Source organism: Abramis brama (assembly GCF_963993115.1).
Source record: "Abramis brama genome assembly, chromosome: 7".
Taxonomy (NCBI): domain Eukaryota; kingdom Metazoa; phylum Chordata; class Actinopteri; order Cypriniformes; family Leuciscidae; genus Abramis; species Abramis brama.
The window spans coordinates 28063211-28087337 of NC_139969.1; the positions used below are offsets into that span (position 1 = coordinate 28063211).

The window sequence follows — 24127 nt, forward strand, 5'->3', positions numbered from 1 at the left end:
TTGTGTTTTGTGGTAAATATAATTATGCAGCATAATTGAGATTTCCTCATGATAGAAAACATAGGTAGACTTGCATTAGCCTTCCTCTCTGGTGAGCATCTGTTTGAAATATATATCACCTTCTCTACTGAGATCTAAAGTCAGACATATATATATTTAAAGAGGCAAAAACCATGCATGAGAAAATAACCCAATAAAAAGATAATTTTTTTAGCTGAAAATAAAAGCAAGTCTAAATCTCCCATATGTGAGATGAATGTTGTAATTCAGACTATTTTGCATTCTCTTTTACAAAATATGTTTTCTATTACATATGGGTGAGTATAGTGCACTTTAAAAGTTTTTCATGCAGCTCCATATTAACTGTTTTCAATCAACAACTGCACAAATGACTTGACCAGAGAAAATGTGGAAGTGAAGGCTGTTAATATTTGTTCTCTTTCACACCATTGTCTATAAATATTTATCTGAATGTATGATGGTTTATTTTTTAAAGTACATGCACATTTTTTATTTGTAAGATTTTAGTATTTGCACAAGGAAAAGATAAATAAAACTTGGTCTGGATTTAAGGAGTGTTTTTACAGTTGGTCTAACTGTGTCTATGCAGTAAACGTGGCAGTCAACATTGATGGAATTTAAGCTGAATGTCACTTCAAAATGTTTATCATTTTGTTTTTAAATATATTTCCAAACACTGTAATCATGCAGGGGATTTGACCTGAGCTATAAATTTGTTCTCAGGACAGGTAGCCATTTTTAGATAACAAATTATTGTTAAGCAATTTGCAAATGCTACTGTAAGGGCAGCATTTACACAAGAAAATAAACTTAGTATTGTAATATCAGGTGATATTTAAAATGTTATAAAAATTGAATTACATAAGGGAAACCAAGATTTGTTGTCATACCTTTTACTGCAGTGAATATTTCTCATGATTTTTTTTTTAAAGTCAACAAAAGCTATAAGGCATTTAAACTTTTTCACTATTGCCCAAAAATAATGGGAACCTGCAGTATAATTAAAAATGTTCATGCTGAATGAATATAGTAAAACGTCCTATAGAAAATATATGAAGAATTTTAGTTGGAGAACATAATTATTAGCCATATTCTGTTTTGAATAGGTTTCAAACAAAACTATTGCTGAAAACTTTGACTGAAAACCTCAGATTTAGGAGTCAATACTGAAGTTGTATTATATTGTAATATATTGATATGTCCTAGAGTCAACCACGAAGATGTTGAAAGAAAATACATAATGTAGGCTAAAACTGTTATTTAAAAAAAAAAATTACATCTTAAGTCAGTCGAACACAACCACATGACCCCATGGCCTCAAAGGAGACCGTGTAGACCAGTCGACCGGTTCCTGTACTAGAGTCCATTCCGCGTTTTGCAAAGATTCTGTGCGTGTTAAAAAAAAAAAAAAAAAAAAAAAAAAAGTCGCCTCACCTGCTGAGCGCTCCAACATATCACTCCGCAGGGTCAGTTTATATTATTTTTATTTTACACTGGCGTTTGTAAACAGACTCATATATTATTTAAAAATACATTCTAATGTTATTATGAAGGATAATGATGTGCACTTCTAAATGAGAAGGTGTCGTTCCTTTGAGTGCCGTGCCTAATGTTGTGGCACTATTTAGCATGGTGTCGCTCACAGTGCGTGATTCGGTTACACTCAAATATGGCTACCATGGAGTGCAAGCTACAACTTTAATATTTGTACTAATGCAGAAATGTAACGTTTTATTTCATTCCTAGTTCTACAGCCGCATCTAATTGTCGACTTTTACGTGTACACATTGTGAATACCCAGGCAAGGATACCATCTCGATGGGTTTAGCGTTATTAAAGTATAGCTCGAAATTTGCAGCTTGCTCCCCGAGCTGATCGAAATCGTCAGGATTGAAAGCTTGAAAGCGAAATCTGCTTTCGGTTCTCCCTCATTTGGGGATATTTTTTGGCTGTATTTCTCCGAATGTGTCCAAAGATCGGCTCCTGTCATCGCCTCGCAGGAGCTCAGATAGCGGTCGGTATGGCTTGTTTTCGGATGAGGGATGTAACCCGCGAGGATTTGGCGATGTGGGATGAAGCGGAATAAAGAAAAGTGATCCGTTCGAACCGAAGGAAAGCGGATGCGTTCTGCCTATGGATTAAACATTATAGTTTTTCTGTGGATTTTACTGGAATTCGTGTACAATATCGCCGAAGATATCGCTTTGTCACGCTGGCTTATTTTCCAGAGGAATAGTGGTGTATTCCTCCCCAACCCCCCAGCGCCATCCACAAACACTAAACAAAAGTACTATATGTCACGTATATGACGGTTCTTGTCATGAAGGAAATAAATAAAAATTGCTAGGGTCGAAGAGGTAAGTAAATATCGATCGACGAGTGTGTTGTGTGTGTTTCTCGTCACCATTTGCGAGTGCTTTTGTCGTTTCTGTCGCCTTTCTGCATGCGAACACTTGATTTCGACCGAGTGTGCAGCTTTTCTTCTTGTACTCTCGCTAGCCTCCCAATTAACTCTAAAATCATAAAAAGGTGTTTAAAAACGTCCTACATCTTTACAGTCCACTACCTTTAATGGTCCGTTATATGATTCCTGCATGGATAGGTGACTCCAAGCTTGAGTAATGTTTCCAAGTTAATCAGCCGGGCTGCAAGGCCTCTACTGTATCCACTTATAGCCTTTCTTGCGCATTTACAGTCATCTTTCCACTGTAACACCATCACATCTAAGTTGACACTACATTGCACGCGATGATCATCTGCCGAGCGAAAATTTTTGGACAGCACCGATACTTTGTATGCAGGTAGGTTTAGCCTTTGGACTACCCTAAAGAGTGCAAATCCGCCTCTCTCATTTAAAGTCGCCGGCTTGTCCTTGTTTTTTTCCCCATTTTATAAAAAAGTATTGAGTAGGGAAACCGTATGAGTATTTCATGGCATGATGGTATTATTGGCACCCTGCGTATGTAAGGCTCTGAAACACAAAGCTCTGGAGACAACTGAACAAAGGCAAAAAGCTGGACATGCCCCCTCATGTGAAGAAGCACTTGCTTTGTGTGCTTCTGCTGTTTCAGTACGGCTATCCCCTGGTTCCTGTATGTGTTATTTAATAATTTACTCATATATATATATATATATATATATATATATATATATATATATATATATATATATATATACTCTCTGTATAACTTCAAAAGAAGTCCTCTATACGAGGCCTAGATATTTTTCATAATTTCAGATAGATTGTGGCTGTTTGTTTTTCCTTAGCTTACCCTTAAAATTACTATTGTTGGTATAACAGTTGAGTCATATTAAATAATTTTTTGCTTGAATTTAACTAGTTAGATGAGATGTTACCACATCAAGTACGTTTTTATGCTACTTAGAAAAATGTGTACATTATAGTTTATAGGGTTATGTAGATCTCTATTAACCCTGATGGTAAATTGCAAAATAGCAGGAGGATCAAGTGTAAACCGCAAGTATACATTAATGCAGTTATATGACCCAGACGTAAAGCACATGTGAATGCATTAGCTGGTGTTGCTACCATGTTGTTTGTTAGAAACACCTGTTCATTATCCGTCTGATTAACAGAAAACTTTAAGTTGCATGTAGAGATGCATTTGCAAGCTACATTTCTCAAAATGAATCCAAAGACATTCATAATTTTGCAGCAGCATCATTCTGTACATGTACAGCTGTGGTTTAATTGAGTGAACAGAAGGAACGATCTAAAAGTCTGTCTCTTTTTGTAAGCTTTAACCTTTTAATTGACTGTACTCTTATTTAATCTTTATAATTTCCTTGTAATACCTCCGCCATACTCTGTCCTGGAAGGTTAAGGAAAAATCCTTTACCCTTGCAGATGTTAACCGTGGGCTGATGTTGACTATGGACTCAGACTTCAGATCCATATGTTGATACTTTCTTTTCTGTTAAAGAAAATGGAGTTTTGTTCATGTCTCATTTGCTTTTAGTCAACCAAATAAACATTAGCAGATGTAGCCTATGTATTTCTAGTGTTTTTCTTCTGTGAAAAAGTATAACTTGATGAGTCATCTTGCACACAAGGGCGTATCCAAATGTTTGTCCAATCAAATGCACTCTAGAATGATAATGTCCCTCCCCTAATATTGCCTACATTTGGCTAGCAATAGCGTGTAGCAAATAATACTTCTCAGCTGTGACTTAAACTAAAGCCTATTGGCTGTTTTGTTAGTTTGTTTTCTTCAATATGCCCTCCCCCAGCTTCCAGTTTCAATCAGAAATCTATATAATAATAAAAAAACACTTGCCAAACCATTTCATAAGGTTTTTAAATGGCCACCACAGACAATGTGTATGTACACAATAATGGTAATGCACACGGCCTCATTGAAGGCTTGACTCAACCATGTGAGGTCTAATTGTTTACTCAAGGCAGGATACAATGAGCGCAACCCAGGGAGGGATCCCACGTAGTTCCCGGAAAAGACAGCATCCCGTTGGCAATATGCCTTGTCAGCTGAGTGGACAGGTTGGCAGAAGCACCACGCAGAGCAGGCGCAAGGGTCAGCACTGGGGATCCGGCAGAGCAACATCTAACAATATGCACAACATTCAGAGAGAATACAACAACACGACCAAAACATTGGTCTGTCAGTCTGTCACTTTGAACTGAGTTGTTTAATTTGTATTGGATTGTGAAGTCCAATGCTGTGCTAATATGCCACAAGTCAAAAACATTAAGTAGATGTTTTTTTTTTTAAAGCTAAACTTTCCTTTTAAAAATGTCATAACTGATAATGAAAAAAAATATTTGCCACTCTTAAATTGAGGTGGAAATGTTACTAAAAGCGTGTCTAGCATAACAAAAAACATAATAGCATTGTGTGGATTGATTTTATTGGAATTATGTGCTCTTGTTTTGAATTTTTATGGAACTTTTGCTGAGTTGTGAGTTAGACTCCACAGTCCACACTATGAGCAAATTATACAAGTGGATTAAAATATAGTTTTAGTATTAACCTCAGGGATTATTTTCTCCTTCGGCATTACCAGGATTTTAATAAAATCAGAATTAAAACCTCACTGGTTGGAGAATGTGTTTTGAAGGTGTAAATCTGCTGCAAAGCTGGAAAACTTGCTGTGTTGAAAGCTTTCCTGGAAATGTACAATTTTGTCAGCCTACAGGATAGCTGACATGTATGATGTTATAAACTTATTTGTGAAAATAATGTATGTGTTCACATCTCTTTCACAGAATGTCATCAGAGGAGAAAAGTCTGGACCCCTCTGACAAAGGACCCTCGCCACCTCCTAGCAGCTCTGGGGCCACTCCCACTGGAAGTCCGGCCCCCACGGATAAGCGGCCCCGGGGCCGCCCTCGCAAGGACGCATTATCCACGGCAACAACACTTCCATCTGTACCCAGACAGAGAAAGAAGTAAGTTTAATTAAACTTCTGAGGTGCTGTTTTTATTAATCTGAATAGCAATTTAAATGTCTTTAGAAAGAAATGTTGATTATTGGTCCTATAAGATAAGAATCTTATGAAATTCATCCAGTTGGTCTAACTCTGTGTCTATGCTGGAAGCAACGTAAACTTGGCTGTCAACATTAATGGTATTTAAGCTGCGTGTCACTTTTTATCAACCATGGACCAATCAGTTTTGAGTTTGTGTGTCCCATTTAAAAAATAAAAAAAAGGAAATCCCATGGTGTAAAATAAAAGTAAAAGTAAAAAAAATTACAAAAAAAAAATCATAAAAAGTGTGTGTTATGTACCAGCATGGAGCAAAGTGGTTGAAGGAGAGGGGTTGAAAGGCGACACATTGCTGACATTATTTATTTTTGGATTTATTTATTTATATTATTTTTATTTGAATAATTATTTTTCCATTAAGATGACCTTCCTGTCAATCATCAATAATTTAATAATACTGTTAAAACTAATCACAAAACAAAGACATTTTCATTCTGTACATCATTTTGTGTTGCTAAATTCACTTGTAGCATTTAAATGGACTGATTTTGTGTGTATGTGTGTGTTTATTTTTTATTTTTAGCTAATCGCTATTAGCCAGATTCTCAATATTGGTATATATAGTCTGCATACCTAGCAGTGTTAGCAGTGCAGCACATCTTGAAGAAAAACTGGAATAGAATGCACTGTTTTATGCCACGATGGGTGCTTTCCATGATAGACGTCTTTGTTGATTTATAATGGGAACATTCTAGTTTTGATGCACCGCTCATGTCCAGTGTAGGCATGGTGTAAAATTTGACCAATTTAGCTTCATGGACACATGGCAGTGGAGGTCTCCTCATCTGCTCTGATATCTCTCTCTGACAGGCCGCTTTAAATTATGGTGCGTTGAATTAACCCCTCTAAGCCCTTCAGCTATTTACCCATAGAGCACATTAAAGAGAAGCACCTGTTTGCCTGACTGGCATATTGATCCAGGATGGGACTTTAGGCTAACCGGAATCCATTGAATGTACAGAAGCAGTTTTTGAACGGTAATTCTGGTGGACTTCTTCTGGTATGTGCATCTTTCTTGACTCAGATAACCGTCTAAATGGAGGGGAGGTGCTTGGCATATTTCCTGAGGGGATTAATTATATAGGAGTCTTTTAAATGAAAAGCACAGGTGCCTCTGTCAGCTTAGGAGCTTTACTATGACTGTGTAAGGTGTGAATGTCTGTGGGACGGTCTGATGCAAGGTGCTTTCATTAATAGATCTCACAAAATCATCTTCTTCAAAAGAAGAAACTTCCTACTACCTACCATTCAAATGTCTACAAACTGTTGATTTGCTATGGTTCTTGCTTAAAACAGTTGAAATAACAAGATTTTGGCTTTTTCTGAAGACATTGCTAGTGTTAGTGCATCATAACTGTCCGCTCGTGTATCTTTTGGTTGTTTATGGTTGGCCAACGTTGGTTGTTTATGGTTGGCCAACGTACCATTGAAACCTTTGGGGTTGATACGATTTGTAAATGTTTTTGAAAGAAGTCTCTTATGCTCACTGAGGCTGCATTTTTTTAACAAAATACAGTAAAAAGAGAAATACTGCTTAAATACTGTTTTTCTATGTTAATATATTTTAAAATGTAATTTATTAAAATGTTATTTATGTGGAAAACATTTGTGCTTCTTAATATTGTTGTGGAAACTGTGACATACAAAAAAATAATAATAATTATCTGTAACATTATAAATGTATTTATGTATGTAGAAATTTTAAATGGTAGTGTATTATTATAGAGTTCATGTTGTGCTTATGCCAGCTATTTTACATCAACATTTAAATATGGCTAATTTCAAATATTCATAAATATTTTTTGTGAAAGTCTTTCATAAATGTGAAGATGTCGACTTGTGCTTGGTGTCCATCAACTTCCAAAAAAAATAAACTAAAAGGTAATAAAAAAAATAAGGACATTTTATTTGGAAAGTCAGGTGTATTTATACAGCATTTTTCACAAATTTTTTTTACAGAAAGCATTTTTACAGAAAAGCATCTCTAAATGTCTTGAATGTCTTAGGCTGCATTTACATTACATGGTTCAAATGACCCAATTCCATTTGTTCCTCCCATGTGGCACAGATCGGATATGACCCACGAACGTGTAAGCAGAAAAAAAGCACATTGTTTTCTGATATTCTCAGATCGGTTTCAGGCCTCATTCATATGTGGAAATAAACCTGATGTGAATCGGATACGTGCATTTACGTTTGCCATGAAAGCGGACATACTGGATAATCCCTTGCCAATGCCAGTCGTACGTCATTGAAAAAGCGCATTGGGCATCAAGACCTGCAGTGTAAATGCGGCCTTACAGGAAAAACATGGCTTTAATGCTTTGTGAAGTTTTTAATTAAATGGATTACTTAAAAGAAATTATAATTCATGGATATGTAATACATTCAAAAATGGGTTACATTTCCAACAAAAATCAGTGAAGAGTGATATATACCTTAACTTATATAAAAAAGATTTCAGTCATACCACCCACCCCCTAATTCATACCTGAGAAAAAGCTGCCACCATGATGCTATGGTATTGTGGGTGGTTACTATGCAGTTGCTAAGGTAATATGAGGCCGATGCTTTGTTTACTAGCCTAAGACAACAGATACAACCCTAAAGAATAAAATTCCACATTCAATGTAAGTCTATGGGGTTTTTCACTTGTCCGCCAAGAAGTCTGATCACTTAGAAAAATAATAGCATACCTCTCCTCAACAAACCACATTATTTGAGGTATCATCCATGTCTCTACCACAAACAATACAGGACAAATGTTATTGGTTTGTTCAAATCCTAATAGAAATAGCGAGGCTTGCCTTGGCAAACACCGCTAGTCAAGGAATTCTTCAGTTTATTGTTTTCCACTCTCCTTTGTTGCGTACTTCAGTTTAGTGTTTCTCTAAGGATTTAATTGAATTTGGTCCCATATTTTGGAAAGGAAACCATCGGATCGGTTTGTTTCACAGAATCCAGTCTTTGAAATCCATTCCATAAAACTCCACTCCAGATATTATACTGTAGTTGTGTGTTGGCTCTACTTTCTAAAACAGAACTCTCTCTCTCTCTCTCTCTCTCTCTCTCTCTCTCTCTCTCTCTCTCTCTCTCTCTCTCTCTCTCTCTCTCTCTCTCTCTCTCTCTCTCTCTCTCTCTCTCTCTCTCTCTCTCTCTCTCTCTCTTTCTATGGTGGGATCATGGGGATAAGTTATAGGTCTCTGGGCTTGGGGGTTGGGTGCCGAGCATGCCTAAATGGACCATGCAGTTTCTATGTTCTCTTTTTTTCTTTTTGCAAAAGCATAGACCAATACCAGTGTGTATGTATATTTACACAAATATACTTAATCTTAAACGTGTGTTGCAGAACGATTTTTATTTTACCTGTGACATTTAATGCTTTGCAGAGCCAATACAGGATTTTAAAGCAAACAACGTCAGCATTACGTAGTGACACATGACTGGCAATTGCAGATGGATACTAATGACATCACAGCTGTCGGTCCTAAATGAGACCAAGGTCTAGTTTTATAAATTTGTACCTACATTTTACTGCATCAGCCATCAGCATTGTCATGATGTCATATTCTTAATTCAATTTTTGTCTAAAAATCGAATTTGCTGTTTCACATATGGAAGTATGGAAGTATGGAAGTAATATTGTTTGTGAATGGCTTTTCCTGTTGACTTTATTGTTCCATTCGTCTATATCAGTAAAGACTGTTTTTAAGTAGGACATTTTCATGTTCCCTCATCCAGACGGAGATGATGTTTGGCTGTCTGGGAATTGTGATGCATATTTAATCCTCTGTCTACTACAGAGGCCTACTAAGTCATGTTGGGGTTGGGCGTTAACACAATTCATTTCTATGGTACCTCCATCCAAATGATTTGAATAGCTGAAAGAGATTTACTCTAAAGGTACACATACCAAACCAATCGAATCGATCCTAAAGTGCATTATGAATGACAGATTAATGACCTGTCAGAATAGTATCATCTTCATTGTGTGTTACAAGGGTATGCTAAATTAGCATGTTTGTGTTATATGTGAACTAAATTATTTCTTCTTGAAATCATAAAGGGACGTGCTACTGGCTACCTTGGTGCTCAGGTTACAATGTAACCTTTGTGGTCTGACAGGTGACATTTTGAAGACACATTGAGCTCAGACTAATGTGTACACTTTGTTTAGGTATGGCTGCTCACTGCTCCGGGTGTGTGTGTCCACGCTTTGCAGTGTGTGTGTTCACTAATCACTGCTCCTAATGTGTGTACACTAATTTGGATGGGTGAAATGCAGAGGACAAATTCCGAGGATGGGTTACCATACTTGGCTTTCACATGTCACTTTCACTTTCCCTTAACATATGAGATGAGTCAGAGCAACAAAAACATAAACGCATTGTGATTTTTGTCTTCTTTCATTTTGTTGGCTTAATGCGAGTAATATTCCATATTTGTGTCTCCACGTAAAGTTCTTTAGAATACTTGCAAGTAATTCGGCAAAGCCAATTTTTTCAAGTTAATTTTGGACATTTTTTGGCATGCTTTGATTAAATGAGTGATCTTTTGGCATTATCTGCAAAAGATCACTAACCTATAGGTTGATATGTTAATCTTTTTGGATTTTTGGCCTCAACCTATAGGGATCCTAGCTTGGTTGATAAACATGAATGGTCGATCCTTCCAACTTGTGGCAGGTTTATCTACTGATAGCTTGACAAATGTGGTTAATATACATTTTCTATTTTCATTGTGTGTGTGTGTGTGTGTGTGTGTTTTGAGTAAATATAGTACAAATATTTGTATTTTACTTAGCATATTATGTTCACTGTAATTCAGTTCATTTTTATTTAATCAATTTAACTACTATTTTTTCATTTAATTGTATGTAAATAAAAATAATAAAATAATAATAAAATTTTGCCATGTCATATACAGTGCAATGCATAAGTTAATACACCCATGCTAAAGTTGACTAAAAAGAGGAATAAAAAATCATATTTTGGAAATTGAACTTAATGCCTTAATTTAAAAAATTAGGAAAAATCCAACCTTTTAGGACACCAATTTTCTTTGTGAATGAATAATGTATCGTAAATAAATAAATGTTCTTCCTTAAAATACATGGTGCATAAGTGTGTACACCCCTATGTTAAATTCCCATAGAGGCAGGCAGATTTTTTTTAAATTAATGAAGTATTTTTTTTAAATTAATTTTTAGGATACTATGCATCCTGATAAAGTTCCCTTGGCCTTTGGAATTAAAATAGCCCCACATCATCACATAGCCTTCACCATACCTAGAGATTGGCATGGGGTACTTTCCATAAGATCATCTCTCAATGCATTTAGGCTTTTAGGCTAACTGAAATAAAACCATGCCAATCTCTAGGTATGGTGAAGGCTATGTGATGATGTGGGGCTATTTTAATTCCAAAGGCCAAGGGAACTTTATCAGGATGCATAGTATCCTAAAAATTAATAAATAAAAAATACTTAAAAATATAAATCTGCCTGCCTCTATGGGAATTTAACATAGGGGTGTACACACTTATGCACCATGTATTTTAAGGAAGAACATTTATTTATTTACGATACATTATTCATTCACAAAGAAAATTGGTGTCCTAAAAGGTTGGATTTTTCCTAATTTTTTTAATTAAGGCATTAAGTTCAATTTCCAAAATATGTTTTTTTATTCCTCTTTTTAGTCAACTTTAGCATGGGTGTATTAACTTATGCATTGCACTGTATATATATATATATATATATATATATATATATATATATATATATATAGGCTATATATATATATATATATATACATAAAATATATATGCATATATATATATATATATATATATATAAATAAATAAATATTATTTATAATTTTGTTGAGTGTATATATATACATATTCCAAATCAACAATTTATTACAGTTATTAAATAAAATTATTGATGATAAAATCTTTATATATGTCTCTTATATGTGTCTAGATATCATCATCATTTAATATATATATATATTTATATATATATATATATATATATATATATATATATATATATATATATATATATATATATATACAGTTGTGCTCAGAATTAATCATACTCCTGGTAAATATGATAAAAAATGGCTGTAAAAAATAAATTTGCATTGTTTATCCTTTTGATCTTTCATTCAAAAAATTTCATTTCACCTTTCATTGAAGTAATAGAATTGAAAGTGGGGGGGAAATCACATTATGAAATAAATGTTTTTCTCCAAAACACATTGGCCACAATTATTGATACCCCTAGAATTTTTTATGAATAAAATATCTCTTAAGTATATTCCCATTAATATTTACCTTTTTTTAGCACACCAGGGTGACTAGGAACATGAAATTGTCCAGCTATGACTTCTTGTTTCACAGGGGTTTAAATATGAGGAAACACAAAGGCCAAATTCCCTTGCTCATCCATCACAATGAGTAAAACCAAAGAAATATAGTTCTGATGTGCAGCAAAAGATTGTTGAGCATCACAAAATAGAAAGTGGCTGTAAGAAAATAGCTAAAGAATTGAAAATCCCCATTTTGACCATCAGGGCAATAATTAAGAAGTTATAATCAACTAAAGATGTTACGAATCTGCCAGGAAGAGGACGTGTGTCTATATTGTCTTAATGGACGGTGAGGATGAAAGTTTGAGTGGCCAAAGACTCTTCAAGGATCACAGATGGAGAATTGCAGAGATTAGTTAAATCTTGGGGTCAGAAAGCCTATTTAAAAAAAAATCAAACAACCCCTACATCACCACATGTTGTTTGGGAGGTTTTCAAGAAAAATGCTCCTCGCTCCTCCAAAAACAAACTCCAGCGTATTCAGTGGTCAGACACGACTGGAACTTCAAACGGCACAGGGTTCTGTGGTCAGATGAAACTAAACAAAGAGCTTTTTGGCAGCAGACACGCTAGATGGGTTTGGTGCACACAAGAATAAAAAGTAAACCATGTGTACAATTTAATATACCATTGGATCTTTAATGTTGTGGACATATTTTTCTGCTGGAGGTCCTGGACTTCTTATTCAGATACCGGTACATGGCATTGTGGATTCTATCAAATATCAACAGATAAAAAATCAAAACCTGACGCCTTCTGCTAGAAATCTTATCATGGGCCGTGGTTGGATCTTCCATCAGGACAATGATCCAAAACAAACATCAAAATCAGCACAAAAATGTGTTAGGGAGCACAAAATGAAGCTTCTGCCATGACTGTCCCAGTTCCCTGACCTGATGAGTGGAGTGAACTGAAGAGGAGAAGCACCAACATGGATCTGGGAATCTGAAGGATCTGGAGAGATTCTGTATGGAGGAATGGTCTCTGATCTTTTGTCAGGTGTTCTCCAAACTCATCAGGCATTATAGGAGAAAACTCAGAGCAGTTATCTTGGCAAAAGGAGATTGCAACAAGGTATTTAATAAAAGGGTATCAATAATTGTGGCCAACGTGTTTTGGAGAAAAACATTTATTTCATAATGTGATTTCCCCCACACTTTCAATTCTTTTACTTCAATGAAAGGTTAGGATTTTGGATCATATATATATATATATATATATATATATATCATATTGGACAACTAGTTTCAACTTGCTTCTTAAACCCGGACATGTGGTCTATGGTTCTGAAGGTTTTGCTGCATGTGTCTATAACCTCTGGGGTGAAAACTCTCCCATTTGTCAGCATTCAGCCTTGTTAACTGTCTGGTATAGGAAGTCATTTGCAGGGAGGAGTCATTTTTGGCATGGGACAGACTGCGATTTCTCTCTCCAGTGGCACTGGTAATTACCCATCCGTCCCTCACACACTCCCTCCTTACGGCAGCCCTAGAGAGGGGCTGGCTTCCCTTTCAACTCTGCTTGCTGTACCTCCTCCGTCTTCAAACTGTGTGACTTTAATTTGAATGCCTAACAATTATCACCCCGATGAAGTGATACATAGATCAGACAAGAAGAGCCCCCGTGGGAATCTGACAGCCACGGATCTTCACTGCGCATTTGTGGGGCGGATGTGTAGAAACGCGAATGGATGTTTGGCTGTAGATGGATGTGTGCTTGTTGGTTGGTTCTCAACTGGTGGATCGTGATCCAGAATGGGTCGCAGGTCTGTTTTGTTAGGTTTGCTGACAATAGGGGGAAATGATTATGCTACGCCATTATCGCCATATGTATATGTTATAGGATTGGAATGGGTGTGAAATGTGAATTGAGAATAAAATATTGAATTTCTTGGAAATTAGGAATGACTTACAAACAGAAACTACTAGCCATTGACACAGTTATGACCTGTTCACAACAAGATGAAATTTGACAAAGACAAAAATTTGGTGTGATAATCATTTTAATCGGAATGAATGCATCTGTTCAGACTGACACAAACACTTGCATGACGTCAGTCTCGTGTCATTTGGTTAAGAAAAATTTCCATAAGAATAAAATTTTACATCCATAAAAATAAACATTTATTAATGGGGCTATAGGAAACTATTCGTATTCTGCAGTTGGATAACAGCATCATGCAAAATTTGAATAAACACAAAGGCTCTACAAGTTCTCGAACGCAAAAAATTGAGCAACATGGCCAAAAGGAAGTGTCAAACTAATTTCACACACTTGAGTTTGAACTAGAGGGTTCTCTTTTTGAGGGGAGGAAAATGCAATAAAGGCAATAACTGTTCACAGTTACACCTTGTTTGTGGCAGTGTGGTGAACCCTAAATGCTGGAATGGCATATCTTCAACTAAATAAACCATCTAACCATTTATCACAAATTACTCCTATAGCAATAGTGTTAGAAATGGCATTCCTTTTAGAGCTTTTTGTTATTGTACATCTTGTTGTTGTTCATGTAGCTGTCATTTTGTTTTGCACACATTACATGTGTGTTTTAATGAGCTAAACAAATATCACCATCATGGGGTTTAAATGATTAACATAACTTGTTTAAATAACTAGTTTATGGATTAAATACCTGTTTTTTCTATTAGTCCACAGTAAATTTTGTGATGCTGTTTTTCATACTTAACATTGTCTAATATAAGTATCTGAAAGTGTACATTTGAAACACTTGACAATGGTTCATCTTAATGGTTGTTTAAATTGTATGTACCTTATTTGCTGATTTTATATATATTTAGAGAAACCTTATGTAAAAATGTCTAGCTCATATTCCATAAATAAATAAATAATAGATGTAGAGAAAGCATTTTACTTTTGAGGGTTTTTTGTGATTCCCATAATTGTCAATGATGATTTTGTTTGATTCTCAAAACTGTAATGCAGTAATTTTATGCCAAATTTGGAGTAAAATAATACTATCTACACAAATACACACATATATAGCATTACACCATCATTGTTGCAAACATGCTGTAGATTATGCATATCATCCTCTGTAAAATCACTGGGGGACCCCTAAAGATGTGGGCCCCTAGAATTGTCACTACCTTTAACCCCCTCAGTGACGGCCCTGTTAAAATATACCTTGAGATTTCAGTATTTTTCATTCAAATAAATAGTAGCTGTACTTGCATGGCTGGAAATAGCTGCCCGGGGTTGTAACCAAGATGTCTGCTGAATGAATTGTCTTGCTGTTGAAGGATTTTGACGTCTCACAGGGAAGCTTTAATGGTACTGTTAATACAAAGAGGAACTAACTGAATGTATGTGCTAACGGTTTCTAAATGTTATAGGGAAGCTAGACACGTAACCATTGTTCTGTTGTAGCTGTCTGTGAAGCATTGGACCACCCAACCTGATCTCATGAGAGAACGTAACAATTTCATGAGGTGCCGATTTCATATGAATTCCTACAATGTGATTTGAACAGAAATGTATAATTTTTTTTTAGAGAAAAGTAAGGATGCAAGTCCACCCCTAAACATAAACGTAGCCAAAAATAGCAAAATATTTAGTTGCCTTTACTTGTCTTAACCATTTTAATCCCAAATCACTGGTCAGGAAATTAGCAAGCATTGCACAAATACGGAATAGCCTTCCCAAACTTGCAGATGGCTTTTTACAGGAAGAAGTTGTTCCACTCAATGATAATGCTGTTCAAACTGTTCATGAGTAGTTGAAAAATGTCTCCCAGTTTGTTTAAGTTTAATGTCAGAACAAATATTCACTGTAGGGTTTAAATCTGGACTCTGACCTGGCCAAAACATGAGCTTGATGGACTTGTGCTCAAGCCACTTCTTGGTTGTCTTTGCATTTTGGGAAGAAGAATTGTCTTGTTGAGAAATAACATCTGATCATTCCTCTTTAGATAGCATCTTTTCAATTGTGGGAAGCAAGCCATTCTGCAATATTCTCCTGTACTCCAAAGCATTAAATGACTTTTTACAGTGAAGCAGCTCCTCACACAATGACACAGTCTCTTTCTCCATGCTTCACTGTGGTAGAGATGCATTCATTATTATATTTCTCAGCAGATTTTCCAAGACACCGCTCTGGAGCATCACCATGCAACTCCTGTATCATTGTGATTCATCACTCCACACACAATTATATATATCCCATATTCTGACAAAAACTTAATTCTGTCTTTGATGTTTTTCTGAGACAGCAATGGCTTTTTAAGTAGTGCATTTGCTTACATTTTGCTAATTTCCTGACCAATAATATTTGGTTAAGACAGTTAAAAGCTTAGTGTTTAGCCATTTTGGGCTTGGCCCATTTTCTTTGCCCAGGAGTTCATACTGTACATCAGATGCTGTCCTCTGAGTACTGCGTGTTCTGAAAGACTAGAGTGTCACGTACAGTAGCACCATAGCAACAGCTTTAGGCTGGGCTCTCTCTGAGGCCAAACTCATGTGACTGGCAGCCTGTCATGCACTTCTTTGACACCGAATCCATTGAAAGGGTAAGGAAAAAAGAGAATACTTTATTGGCTTCAATAAAGGTAATGAGAGTTGCATTTCTATCTTTTCTTTCTGAAAACAAACATGAGTCAATAACATCATACAATAGAGAACAATGAGCGTTTTTAAACATAGAACAGAAGACAGTAAAAATAGTGTCAGTATTAGTTGTGATTAAGTTCTCCTAATATCCCCAGTTCCAGACAGATCCTTGGACAATCAAACCTTGAAAAAAATATTATTTTTTTTAACTCGTGGACCTATGCGGTTTATCAGCAAAATGCAGCTGGTGAAGTAGGTTGACTAAGGGGACGTACACACAGAATTAGTTTTTCCATTCCACTGTGCTACTTTTCAGTAATTTTTCCTATTTTAACACTCTTCACTGCTTTTTACAAATATTCTAAAAAGCAGCTCTCAAGTTAATTACTCACCCTCATGTCGTTCCAAACCCGTAAGACTTTTATTCATCTTCTGAACACAAATTAAGATCTTTTTGATTAAATCTGATAGCTTTCAGTCCCTCCATTGACAGCTACGCAACTACAACGTTGACGCTTCAAAAAGTTCACGAAGGGATTGTAAAACTAATCCATATGAATTGAGCGGTTTAGTCAAAATTTTCAAAATAGACTTGGATCGCTTTAAATGATGATCAGATTGAATTTAGGACTTTTGATAGGACAATGATAGGAATCTAGGTCTGACTTTTATTCACATTTAAACATTGATCACCGGGAATAAACAGAAGCTCAACGGACCAGCCAGACCCGCAAGAACAAACCTTTTCCGGAAACTCAAACGCGTAACACGAGAATTAACCTCATTGGTTCTTGCTGATTGTCAAAAATGCTGCGTAACACATGAGAATGAACCTCATTGGTTCTTGATGGTTAAATGATGACAGAATTTTCATTTTTGGGTGAACTATACATTTAAGTTTCTAGACTTTGCAGGGTTTTTTTGTTCCACCTCCATCTAGTATTTTTAACTGCAAAAACATGTTCTGTCTGAATGGCCTCTAAGGAAGTCTTGCTGGTTAAAGTCGATTAAAATTTGAGTGATTCCTTCAGAGTGAACACGGTGAATCTGACTGCAGTAGATGTGAAAGATATGAATAAAAATGAAGTTAATTCGGCCAGCGCTCATACCTGTATTTATTTCCTGTTTTCGGTCGAAGTCCACAGTAGTCGATTGTCGAGTTCTCCACTGTTGCTTAGTTACCTATGATTACGCGCGTGAACTCGACAATCGACTACTATGGACTTCGACCGAAAAAGTAATGACACATCAAGGATGTTAAGAGGCTAAAAGCAGGTTTAAAACTTTCCCCATTTAAGTCAACAGGGTGCTATTTAAAATTTTTTAAAAAGAGGATAACACGGTGTAGGCAACACCGATTTTTGTCGTTGTTCTCTGTACTGACAGCACTCCAAATTTACAAAAAAAATAGCTCAATGTTAAAATTGACCGGAGTTCTCCTATAAGCAGTAGTGTTAAACTTTTTTTCATCATAGTAGAATAGTAATAGAAGATGTTTACTGAGCACCAACTCAGCATATAAAAAAAAATAAAAAAAATAAAGGTATTGTAATTGCAAATATATAAGGGGATTTTGTATCTCACGAACGGACTATATTTTTCACAGTTGCTACATTCTTCACAATAAGTCTTTCTCTGCCTCTAAAATAAATTTCCTTTTCACCCAAAGTCTCCAATCCCTCTTATTTTTCATCCCCTCCAATCACCTGTCATATAGAGACCACTTTTCACTTTTCTGGTTGGATGGCTATTTTCCTTTCGAGACACATGTAACTGGCAAAGCTTTAAATATCTAGGCTAAATGAAAAAATATCTAGGCTTTAAATAAAAAGGCTAATTAATGTCAAATTACAGATCACACAGACCACATTTGCACAAATTGGTTGAAATGCAGTGATCAAAACCTGATCTGACTGGACACTGCTCGTGCAAATGAGTCACCAAGAAGATTAAACCCTGTTCAGTGTGTAATCTAGGTTTGAGTGGCGACACCAGAGCAGGGTTGTGTGTCCGCCCTCAGGGCTTCTGAGGAAATGAGGAAATGTCATCTTCATGATGCTCCTATATTGAGCGGCAGCTTTAATGAGAGGTCTCGCACCCGTTACTTCCCCTCACTGCATGTAAACAAATGTGCCTGAACACAAACACACCGTTTTCACATGGCCGTCCCACCCTTGTTCAGGGCCACGGACACTTAGTTGGGAACCAGAGACAACTGGTACTGTATTTAATAATATAATGCATTAGTGTCAATCCACTTTTTCAGCTGCGTTGGTATTTTTTCCATTCTTTTTTCCCATATGGATTTAAAACATTTATTTAAAGCATTGAACCAAGCCAGTAAGTTACAAGGTGAAATACAACATTACAAATTTTTATTGAAAGCAAAAAAGTATTTGAAAGGTGGACAAAAAGACAAAGGGAAAGAACTACAATCCCATGAAGCATTGCGAATGACATATTCAAATTAAAAACGATGGTGGTCTATTACAGTGTAACTTCGCTCAATTTCAACCCGCTTTGTATTATTACAATGTCTGTAGTATATGTGAATGAACATGTTTACTGCTTGTGGTTTGTGGTCAGTTTGAAATGTTGACTACAAACACAGAGGTTTTTCAGATTTTCTGTTGTGGCGTTCTCGCCATGTTTATGATTCTTTGCAGCCTTTAGCCACTGCCTACAATGCGCTGGTTCCTGTCGCTGGTTCCTACACTCTTTGAAATCTTGCACCCATCAACACCATTATTATCTTAGGGTGTATTCAAACCTGTCTTGATTGAATTGAACTCAAGTTCGTTTCCCCCCTTGGTGCGGATCTTTTGGTTCAAACGATCAATCTCTGGTACGGTTCGAATTTCTGTCCAATGAATGGATGACCTTAGCACACTTGTGGTTTTGTTTACAAATTTTGGTTCACTTGCAAAAAGGGCAGTGTGAAAGCGAACCACACCAAACAAAAAAATCAACATTGTATTTGGTCCGGACTAAAGCAAGTGAACTAGCGGACTTTCCTGGTATGAATACACCCTTCGTTTGCTAAGAAGTATTTCCTACTAAAGCAAGGAGGTATTTGACTCTGGTCAAGCGTATCCATAGCACACTGAAGGGAGTGGCCTTGGACCGCAACATTCCCAGTGCATTATGGGTGTTGGAAGTTTTCCAACCTATTTGACAAAAGGGAAGACAACAGCCTTTATTCTAATTTTTTCTAGTCAGGTATCACCAGTTTTTAAAAAAAGAAAAAAATCACCTTGCTACTGTATAGGCAGCCAAGTTTTATTGAAAGCCCATTTTGCCAGCGGTGAAGCAACTCTTTAATTTAAAGTAATGCAGATTAATGTAATGTAGTTTAAATGTGATTATTTTATTGAAAAAAATATCATTTGAAATAATACGAACAGATGTCTTATATACCTTCTCTTATACAGTATGTCCTATAAACAATCAATTAATAACCTCGAAACTCACAGAAGGTCTGCCTTTGAGATGTGTAATTTATAGTTAAAAAATCAATATCCCTATGGAGAAAATTTATGAGTTTTTACTTCCGGAACGAACGTTGCACCCTCTTCATGATCAACCAGTCTTCCCTGAATCTAGCGTGGCAATAATAAACGTCTCTTTCTCAGGAATCGGGGGCGGGGAAAAGCTCTGGTGGAGGATGAAGACAGCACAGATGGAATGGAGACAGCAGAAACAGGAAGCACACAGGAGACAGGTAACTGCAGCCCTCTTTTCCTTTTCTTACTTTCACCCTTTTCTTCTGGCTTCCTCTCCCACTCTTTCCTCTCTTTTCTTCTCTCCTCCCCCACATATACCCTCTTTAAACTTCTTTTCCCACCGCTCTGGGTTTCCTGTGTCAGTCTTTTCTTTTCAGCCGTCACATCCCCCTTCCTCAAGAGTCAGAGAGCGAGGCTACTTCTCCTCTGAGGCAGTTCCAATGATAAACAAAATCACAATGTGGAGCCCTGAATTGATTTTCTTTCCCAGCTGTGCAGTCAATCTAACTCAAACCTTGGCCGGCCGAGGAGGAGCTTTCAAGAGGCTCGGCCGTCCACACTCCTTGAGCAGGATTGATGAGATTTTCGCCCGTCTCCACATGGCTCCGCTCTCTAGCTCTAATTGAAAGGATTTGACTCTAGCCACAGCCTTTCTGCTCTGGAGTCTCCCCACCACCTTTCAAAGCATGTGATTGAGGTTCGCAGCAGCCAGTGGAAGCTAATGCCCACTGAAAGCCTTTTAAAATCTCGTCTTGTGCATTTTGCCCTCATTTTCTCGGCCCTTTTGCCTGCTTGTGGCTGGCCGCCTTCTGTTGAAGGTACGATGTGCATTCAGGTTCACAAGCAGCTTAAAGACTTGTTTTGGTTGTGATTGAACCATTTAACTTTAGAGTCATTTTTGAATTAGTGGTGCTTTCCATGCGAGAAGCGCGTTCCGGGTTCGTAGGATGCAATTTTTTTACAGACCAGCACATGAGAACAATTTCCATCCGAATAGGGCTTTTGACAGCATTAAAATTATACTGTAATTATTAACTGCAACAAACTGAATAATTTATATAACTTATCATTAATTTACATATTACCAAATTTATATCACTGTTAAAAAGTTTGGGATAGTGTTAAGCATAAGTCTCTTATGCTCACCATGCTGCATTTGTTAAAAACAAAAACAGTAATATTGCTAAATAGGCCATTATTCATTGTTGAATTAGTTGAAGCTGTCATAGTAGTTTCTTCATTCGTTCTGTGAAGCCTACATGGAGCAGTAATAACCAGCTAAATTGTCTTGACACTGCAGGAGAACAGACGCTGCCTTTGAATGTCAAGTCACTTTCACCTTGGAGGTTGGAACACTCCCTCACAGTCAATAATATGAGCTAGCATCATTAAAGGTGCTGTCAGTAACTGATTAGCCTCCTGAACCTAAGAAATAACCTTTGTGTCAAGGTCACCACTGAAGTAAATGGCACCATAATTATGAAAAAGACCCTTCAAGTACACAGAACTACTACACTACCAAAGTGCTGCTTCTTGGAGGAAGCTGTCTGTCAGACCTTTTTATCCTTTTCTTAAGTCCACTACATTTTTACATTTTCTAAAGAAAATTTGAGTGATGTTTTCCTGTGCAAAACTCAATGCTAGAATGTTGCAGACGGTTGCCAGGGCATTGGTGTTTTGTTGATAAGGTGTTCTGAGTGTTTTAGCATGTTGCTATTCAGTTTATAGGGTGATTAGCACGTACTAGGGTGCTCTGAGTATGTGTTGCATATTACAGTTCAGATGCTAAGGTAGAATTTATTAGCATGTTGCTACAGAGGGTATGCATTGACATCACTTTCCCGCCGAAACACACCCCTCAACCGGACTGAGTGGAAAGACATCCTGCAGCATGACTGGCTTTAATAGGGGAAACTGCGAAAACTGGAGTAAAACAAACAATCATCTTCTTAAACTAAAGGCAGTTGTACTCGACAGTGTTCCTCACAACTTACTGAAGAACCAGGTTTCTGACCTGATTTTAACATCGGGGAAATACATAAAGGAAAGCCAGTGAACAGATTATCTTGCTAGACAACACTCTAAATACGATATAGGTAGATCTAAGTCCGCATGATTACTTATATCATTGTTATATATTGATATATCGCCCAGCCTTAAAACTTGTTGAAGAACTAAGGCATTATATATATATACATTATGACTTTCTGTAAAGCTGTATGGAAATGATGTGTATTGTGAAGCGCTAGGCTGTACAAATAGGCTTGACTTGACGCTTGGCCATACTTCAAGACGGGATTTGTTGGTGAATGATGTCCGCAGTGTGCGTATGTGAAGTTTTACCTCACAATATCCCACAGATGATTTTTTAATAGCATGTTAAAATTGCCGCTTTTTGGGGGTGAGCAGAAACGTGCCGTTTTTGTGTGTGTCCCTTTAAATGCAAATGAGCTGCTGCTCTCGGCCCCCTTTCTAGAAGAGGCCGGGGCTTCAAGAGCTCATGCAACAACTAAACAGGACAATATCACGGACTGAAAATGTTAGAAACTATCAGTAGCAGTGTTCAGCCTTTTATGTTCAAACAAATGGGAGTCGGACAATGATGCCTACACAGCCAGAGAATATATGCTGCATGGAGATTGGTATAGTTTAGTGTAATTATGGTTATAACTTATGTTGTCATCTTGCTTTTATCCACTATTAGTACAAGCCTGTTGTAGCGGACCCCGTTCGGATGATGGCCAAAATCATTCCGAAGGATGTTTACGTTTCGCTGCCTGGATTCCAGTTGCTTCTGCAAAATGCAGCAATCCATTTGCTTCCATTTCTTATTGAATCTGTTTGTACAGTAAATCGCACAGCTCTTTCCCATTTCAGATGTGTTTTGTGTGTTTTTTCACTGCATTCACGCTGAACATCAACCAGTCTTTTTGCCACTCAGTGGGTGTAACCGCAGTGACTCGCACCTATTGTGACGTCCTGTGAATAGCCTTTATTAAGTTGCTAAGATGTTCTGAGTGTTTTTAGCAAGTTTTTACTATTTCTAGGGTGTTCTGAGTATGTGTAGCAAATTGCTATTCAGATGCTTAGGTAACATGTTGCTGTTTTGTTGTTACGGTGTTCTGAGTATTTGTAGTCCATTACTATACCGATGTTAAGGTAGTGTTTTATTCACCATGTTGTTAAGGTGTTCTGAGTTGGAGCATGTTGCTATTCAGTTTATAGGGTGTTCTGAGTGTTTTAACACATTCCCACTGTTTATAGAGTGTTCTGAGGATTTGTAGCATATCACTATTAAGATGCTATGGTATTCTTAGTGTTTTTTAGCAATTTGCTATTTTGTTGCTGAGGTGTTCTGAGTGTTTTAGCATGTTGCTATTCCGTTTGTACGGTGTGTTTTAGCACGCTGAGGTGTATGAAGTGTCTAGGATGTTCTGAGTGTATGAAGCATATTTTAATTCAGTGTTTTTTAGTTTCTTTTTTAGCATGTTGCAGTTTAGCTGCTATGGGGTGTTCTGAGTGTTTTAGCATGTTGCTATTCAGTCTTTGGGGATTGTTCACCCATTTTATCATCTGCCACATGGAGAAGATTGATTGATTAGAAAAGTAATAGCACATCTCTCCACAACAACCTGCACCATTTGAGAAATCAATTCATGTCTTCTTAGGTACAAACATTATGGAATGAGCTGCTGCAAGTTTAATACAAAGCGTTTGGGCTTAAACATAAATATCCCTAACAGTAAATACAGTGAGGAAAATAAGTATTTGAACACCCTGCTATTTTGCAAGTTCTCCCACTTGGAAATCATGGAGGGGTCTGAAATTGGCATCGTAGGTGCATGTCCACTGTGAGAGACATAATGTAAAAAAAAAAATCCAGAAATCACAATATATGATTTTTTAACTATTTATTTGTATGATACAGCTGCAAATAAGTATTTGAACACCTGTCTATCAGCTAGAATTCTGACCCTCAAAGACCTGTTAGTCTGCCTTTAAAATGTCCACCTCCACTCCATTTATTATCCTAAATTAGATGCACCTGTTTGAGGTCGTTAGCTGCATAAAGACACCTGTCCACCCCATACAATCAGTAAGAATCCAACTACTAACATGGCCAAGACCAAAGAGC

The 24127-nt window shown here is 36.8% G+C and overlaps 1 protein-coding gene across 6 annotated transcripts in view; it reads left to right on the forward strand.

The window, feature by feature from the left end:
- The first annotated feature begins 1632 nt into the window (after positions 1-1632).
- Positions 1633-24127, forward strand: part of kmt2cb (lysine (K)-specific methyltransferase 2Cb) — a 104961-nt gene continuing 82466 nt past the window's right edge. For 5 of the 6 annotated variants that reach the window (XM_084118797.1, XM_084118799.1, XM_084118801.1 and 2 more), the window contains exons 1-2: positions 5104-5449; positions 20122-20210. In XM_084118797.1, coding sequence (XP_083974923.1) covers positions 5244-5449; positions 20122-20210 — 295 coding nt within the window. In that variant the 5' untranslated portion in view covers positions 5104-5243. Of the gene's footprint in view, positions 2379-5103; positions 5450-20121; positions 20211-24127 lie in introns of those variants that run through there. The other variant, XM_084118800.1, reaches the window with a different exon arrangement.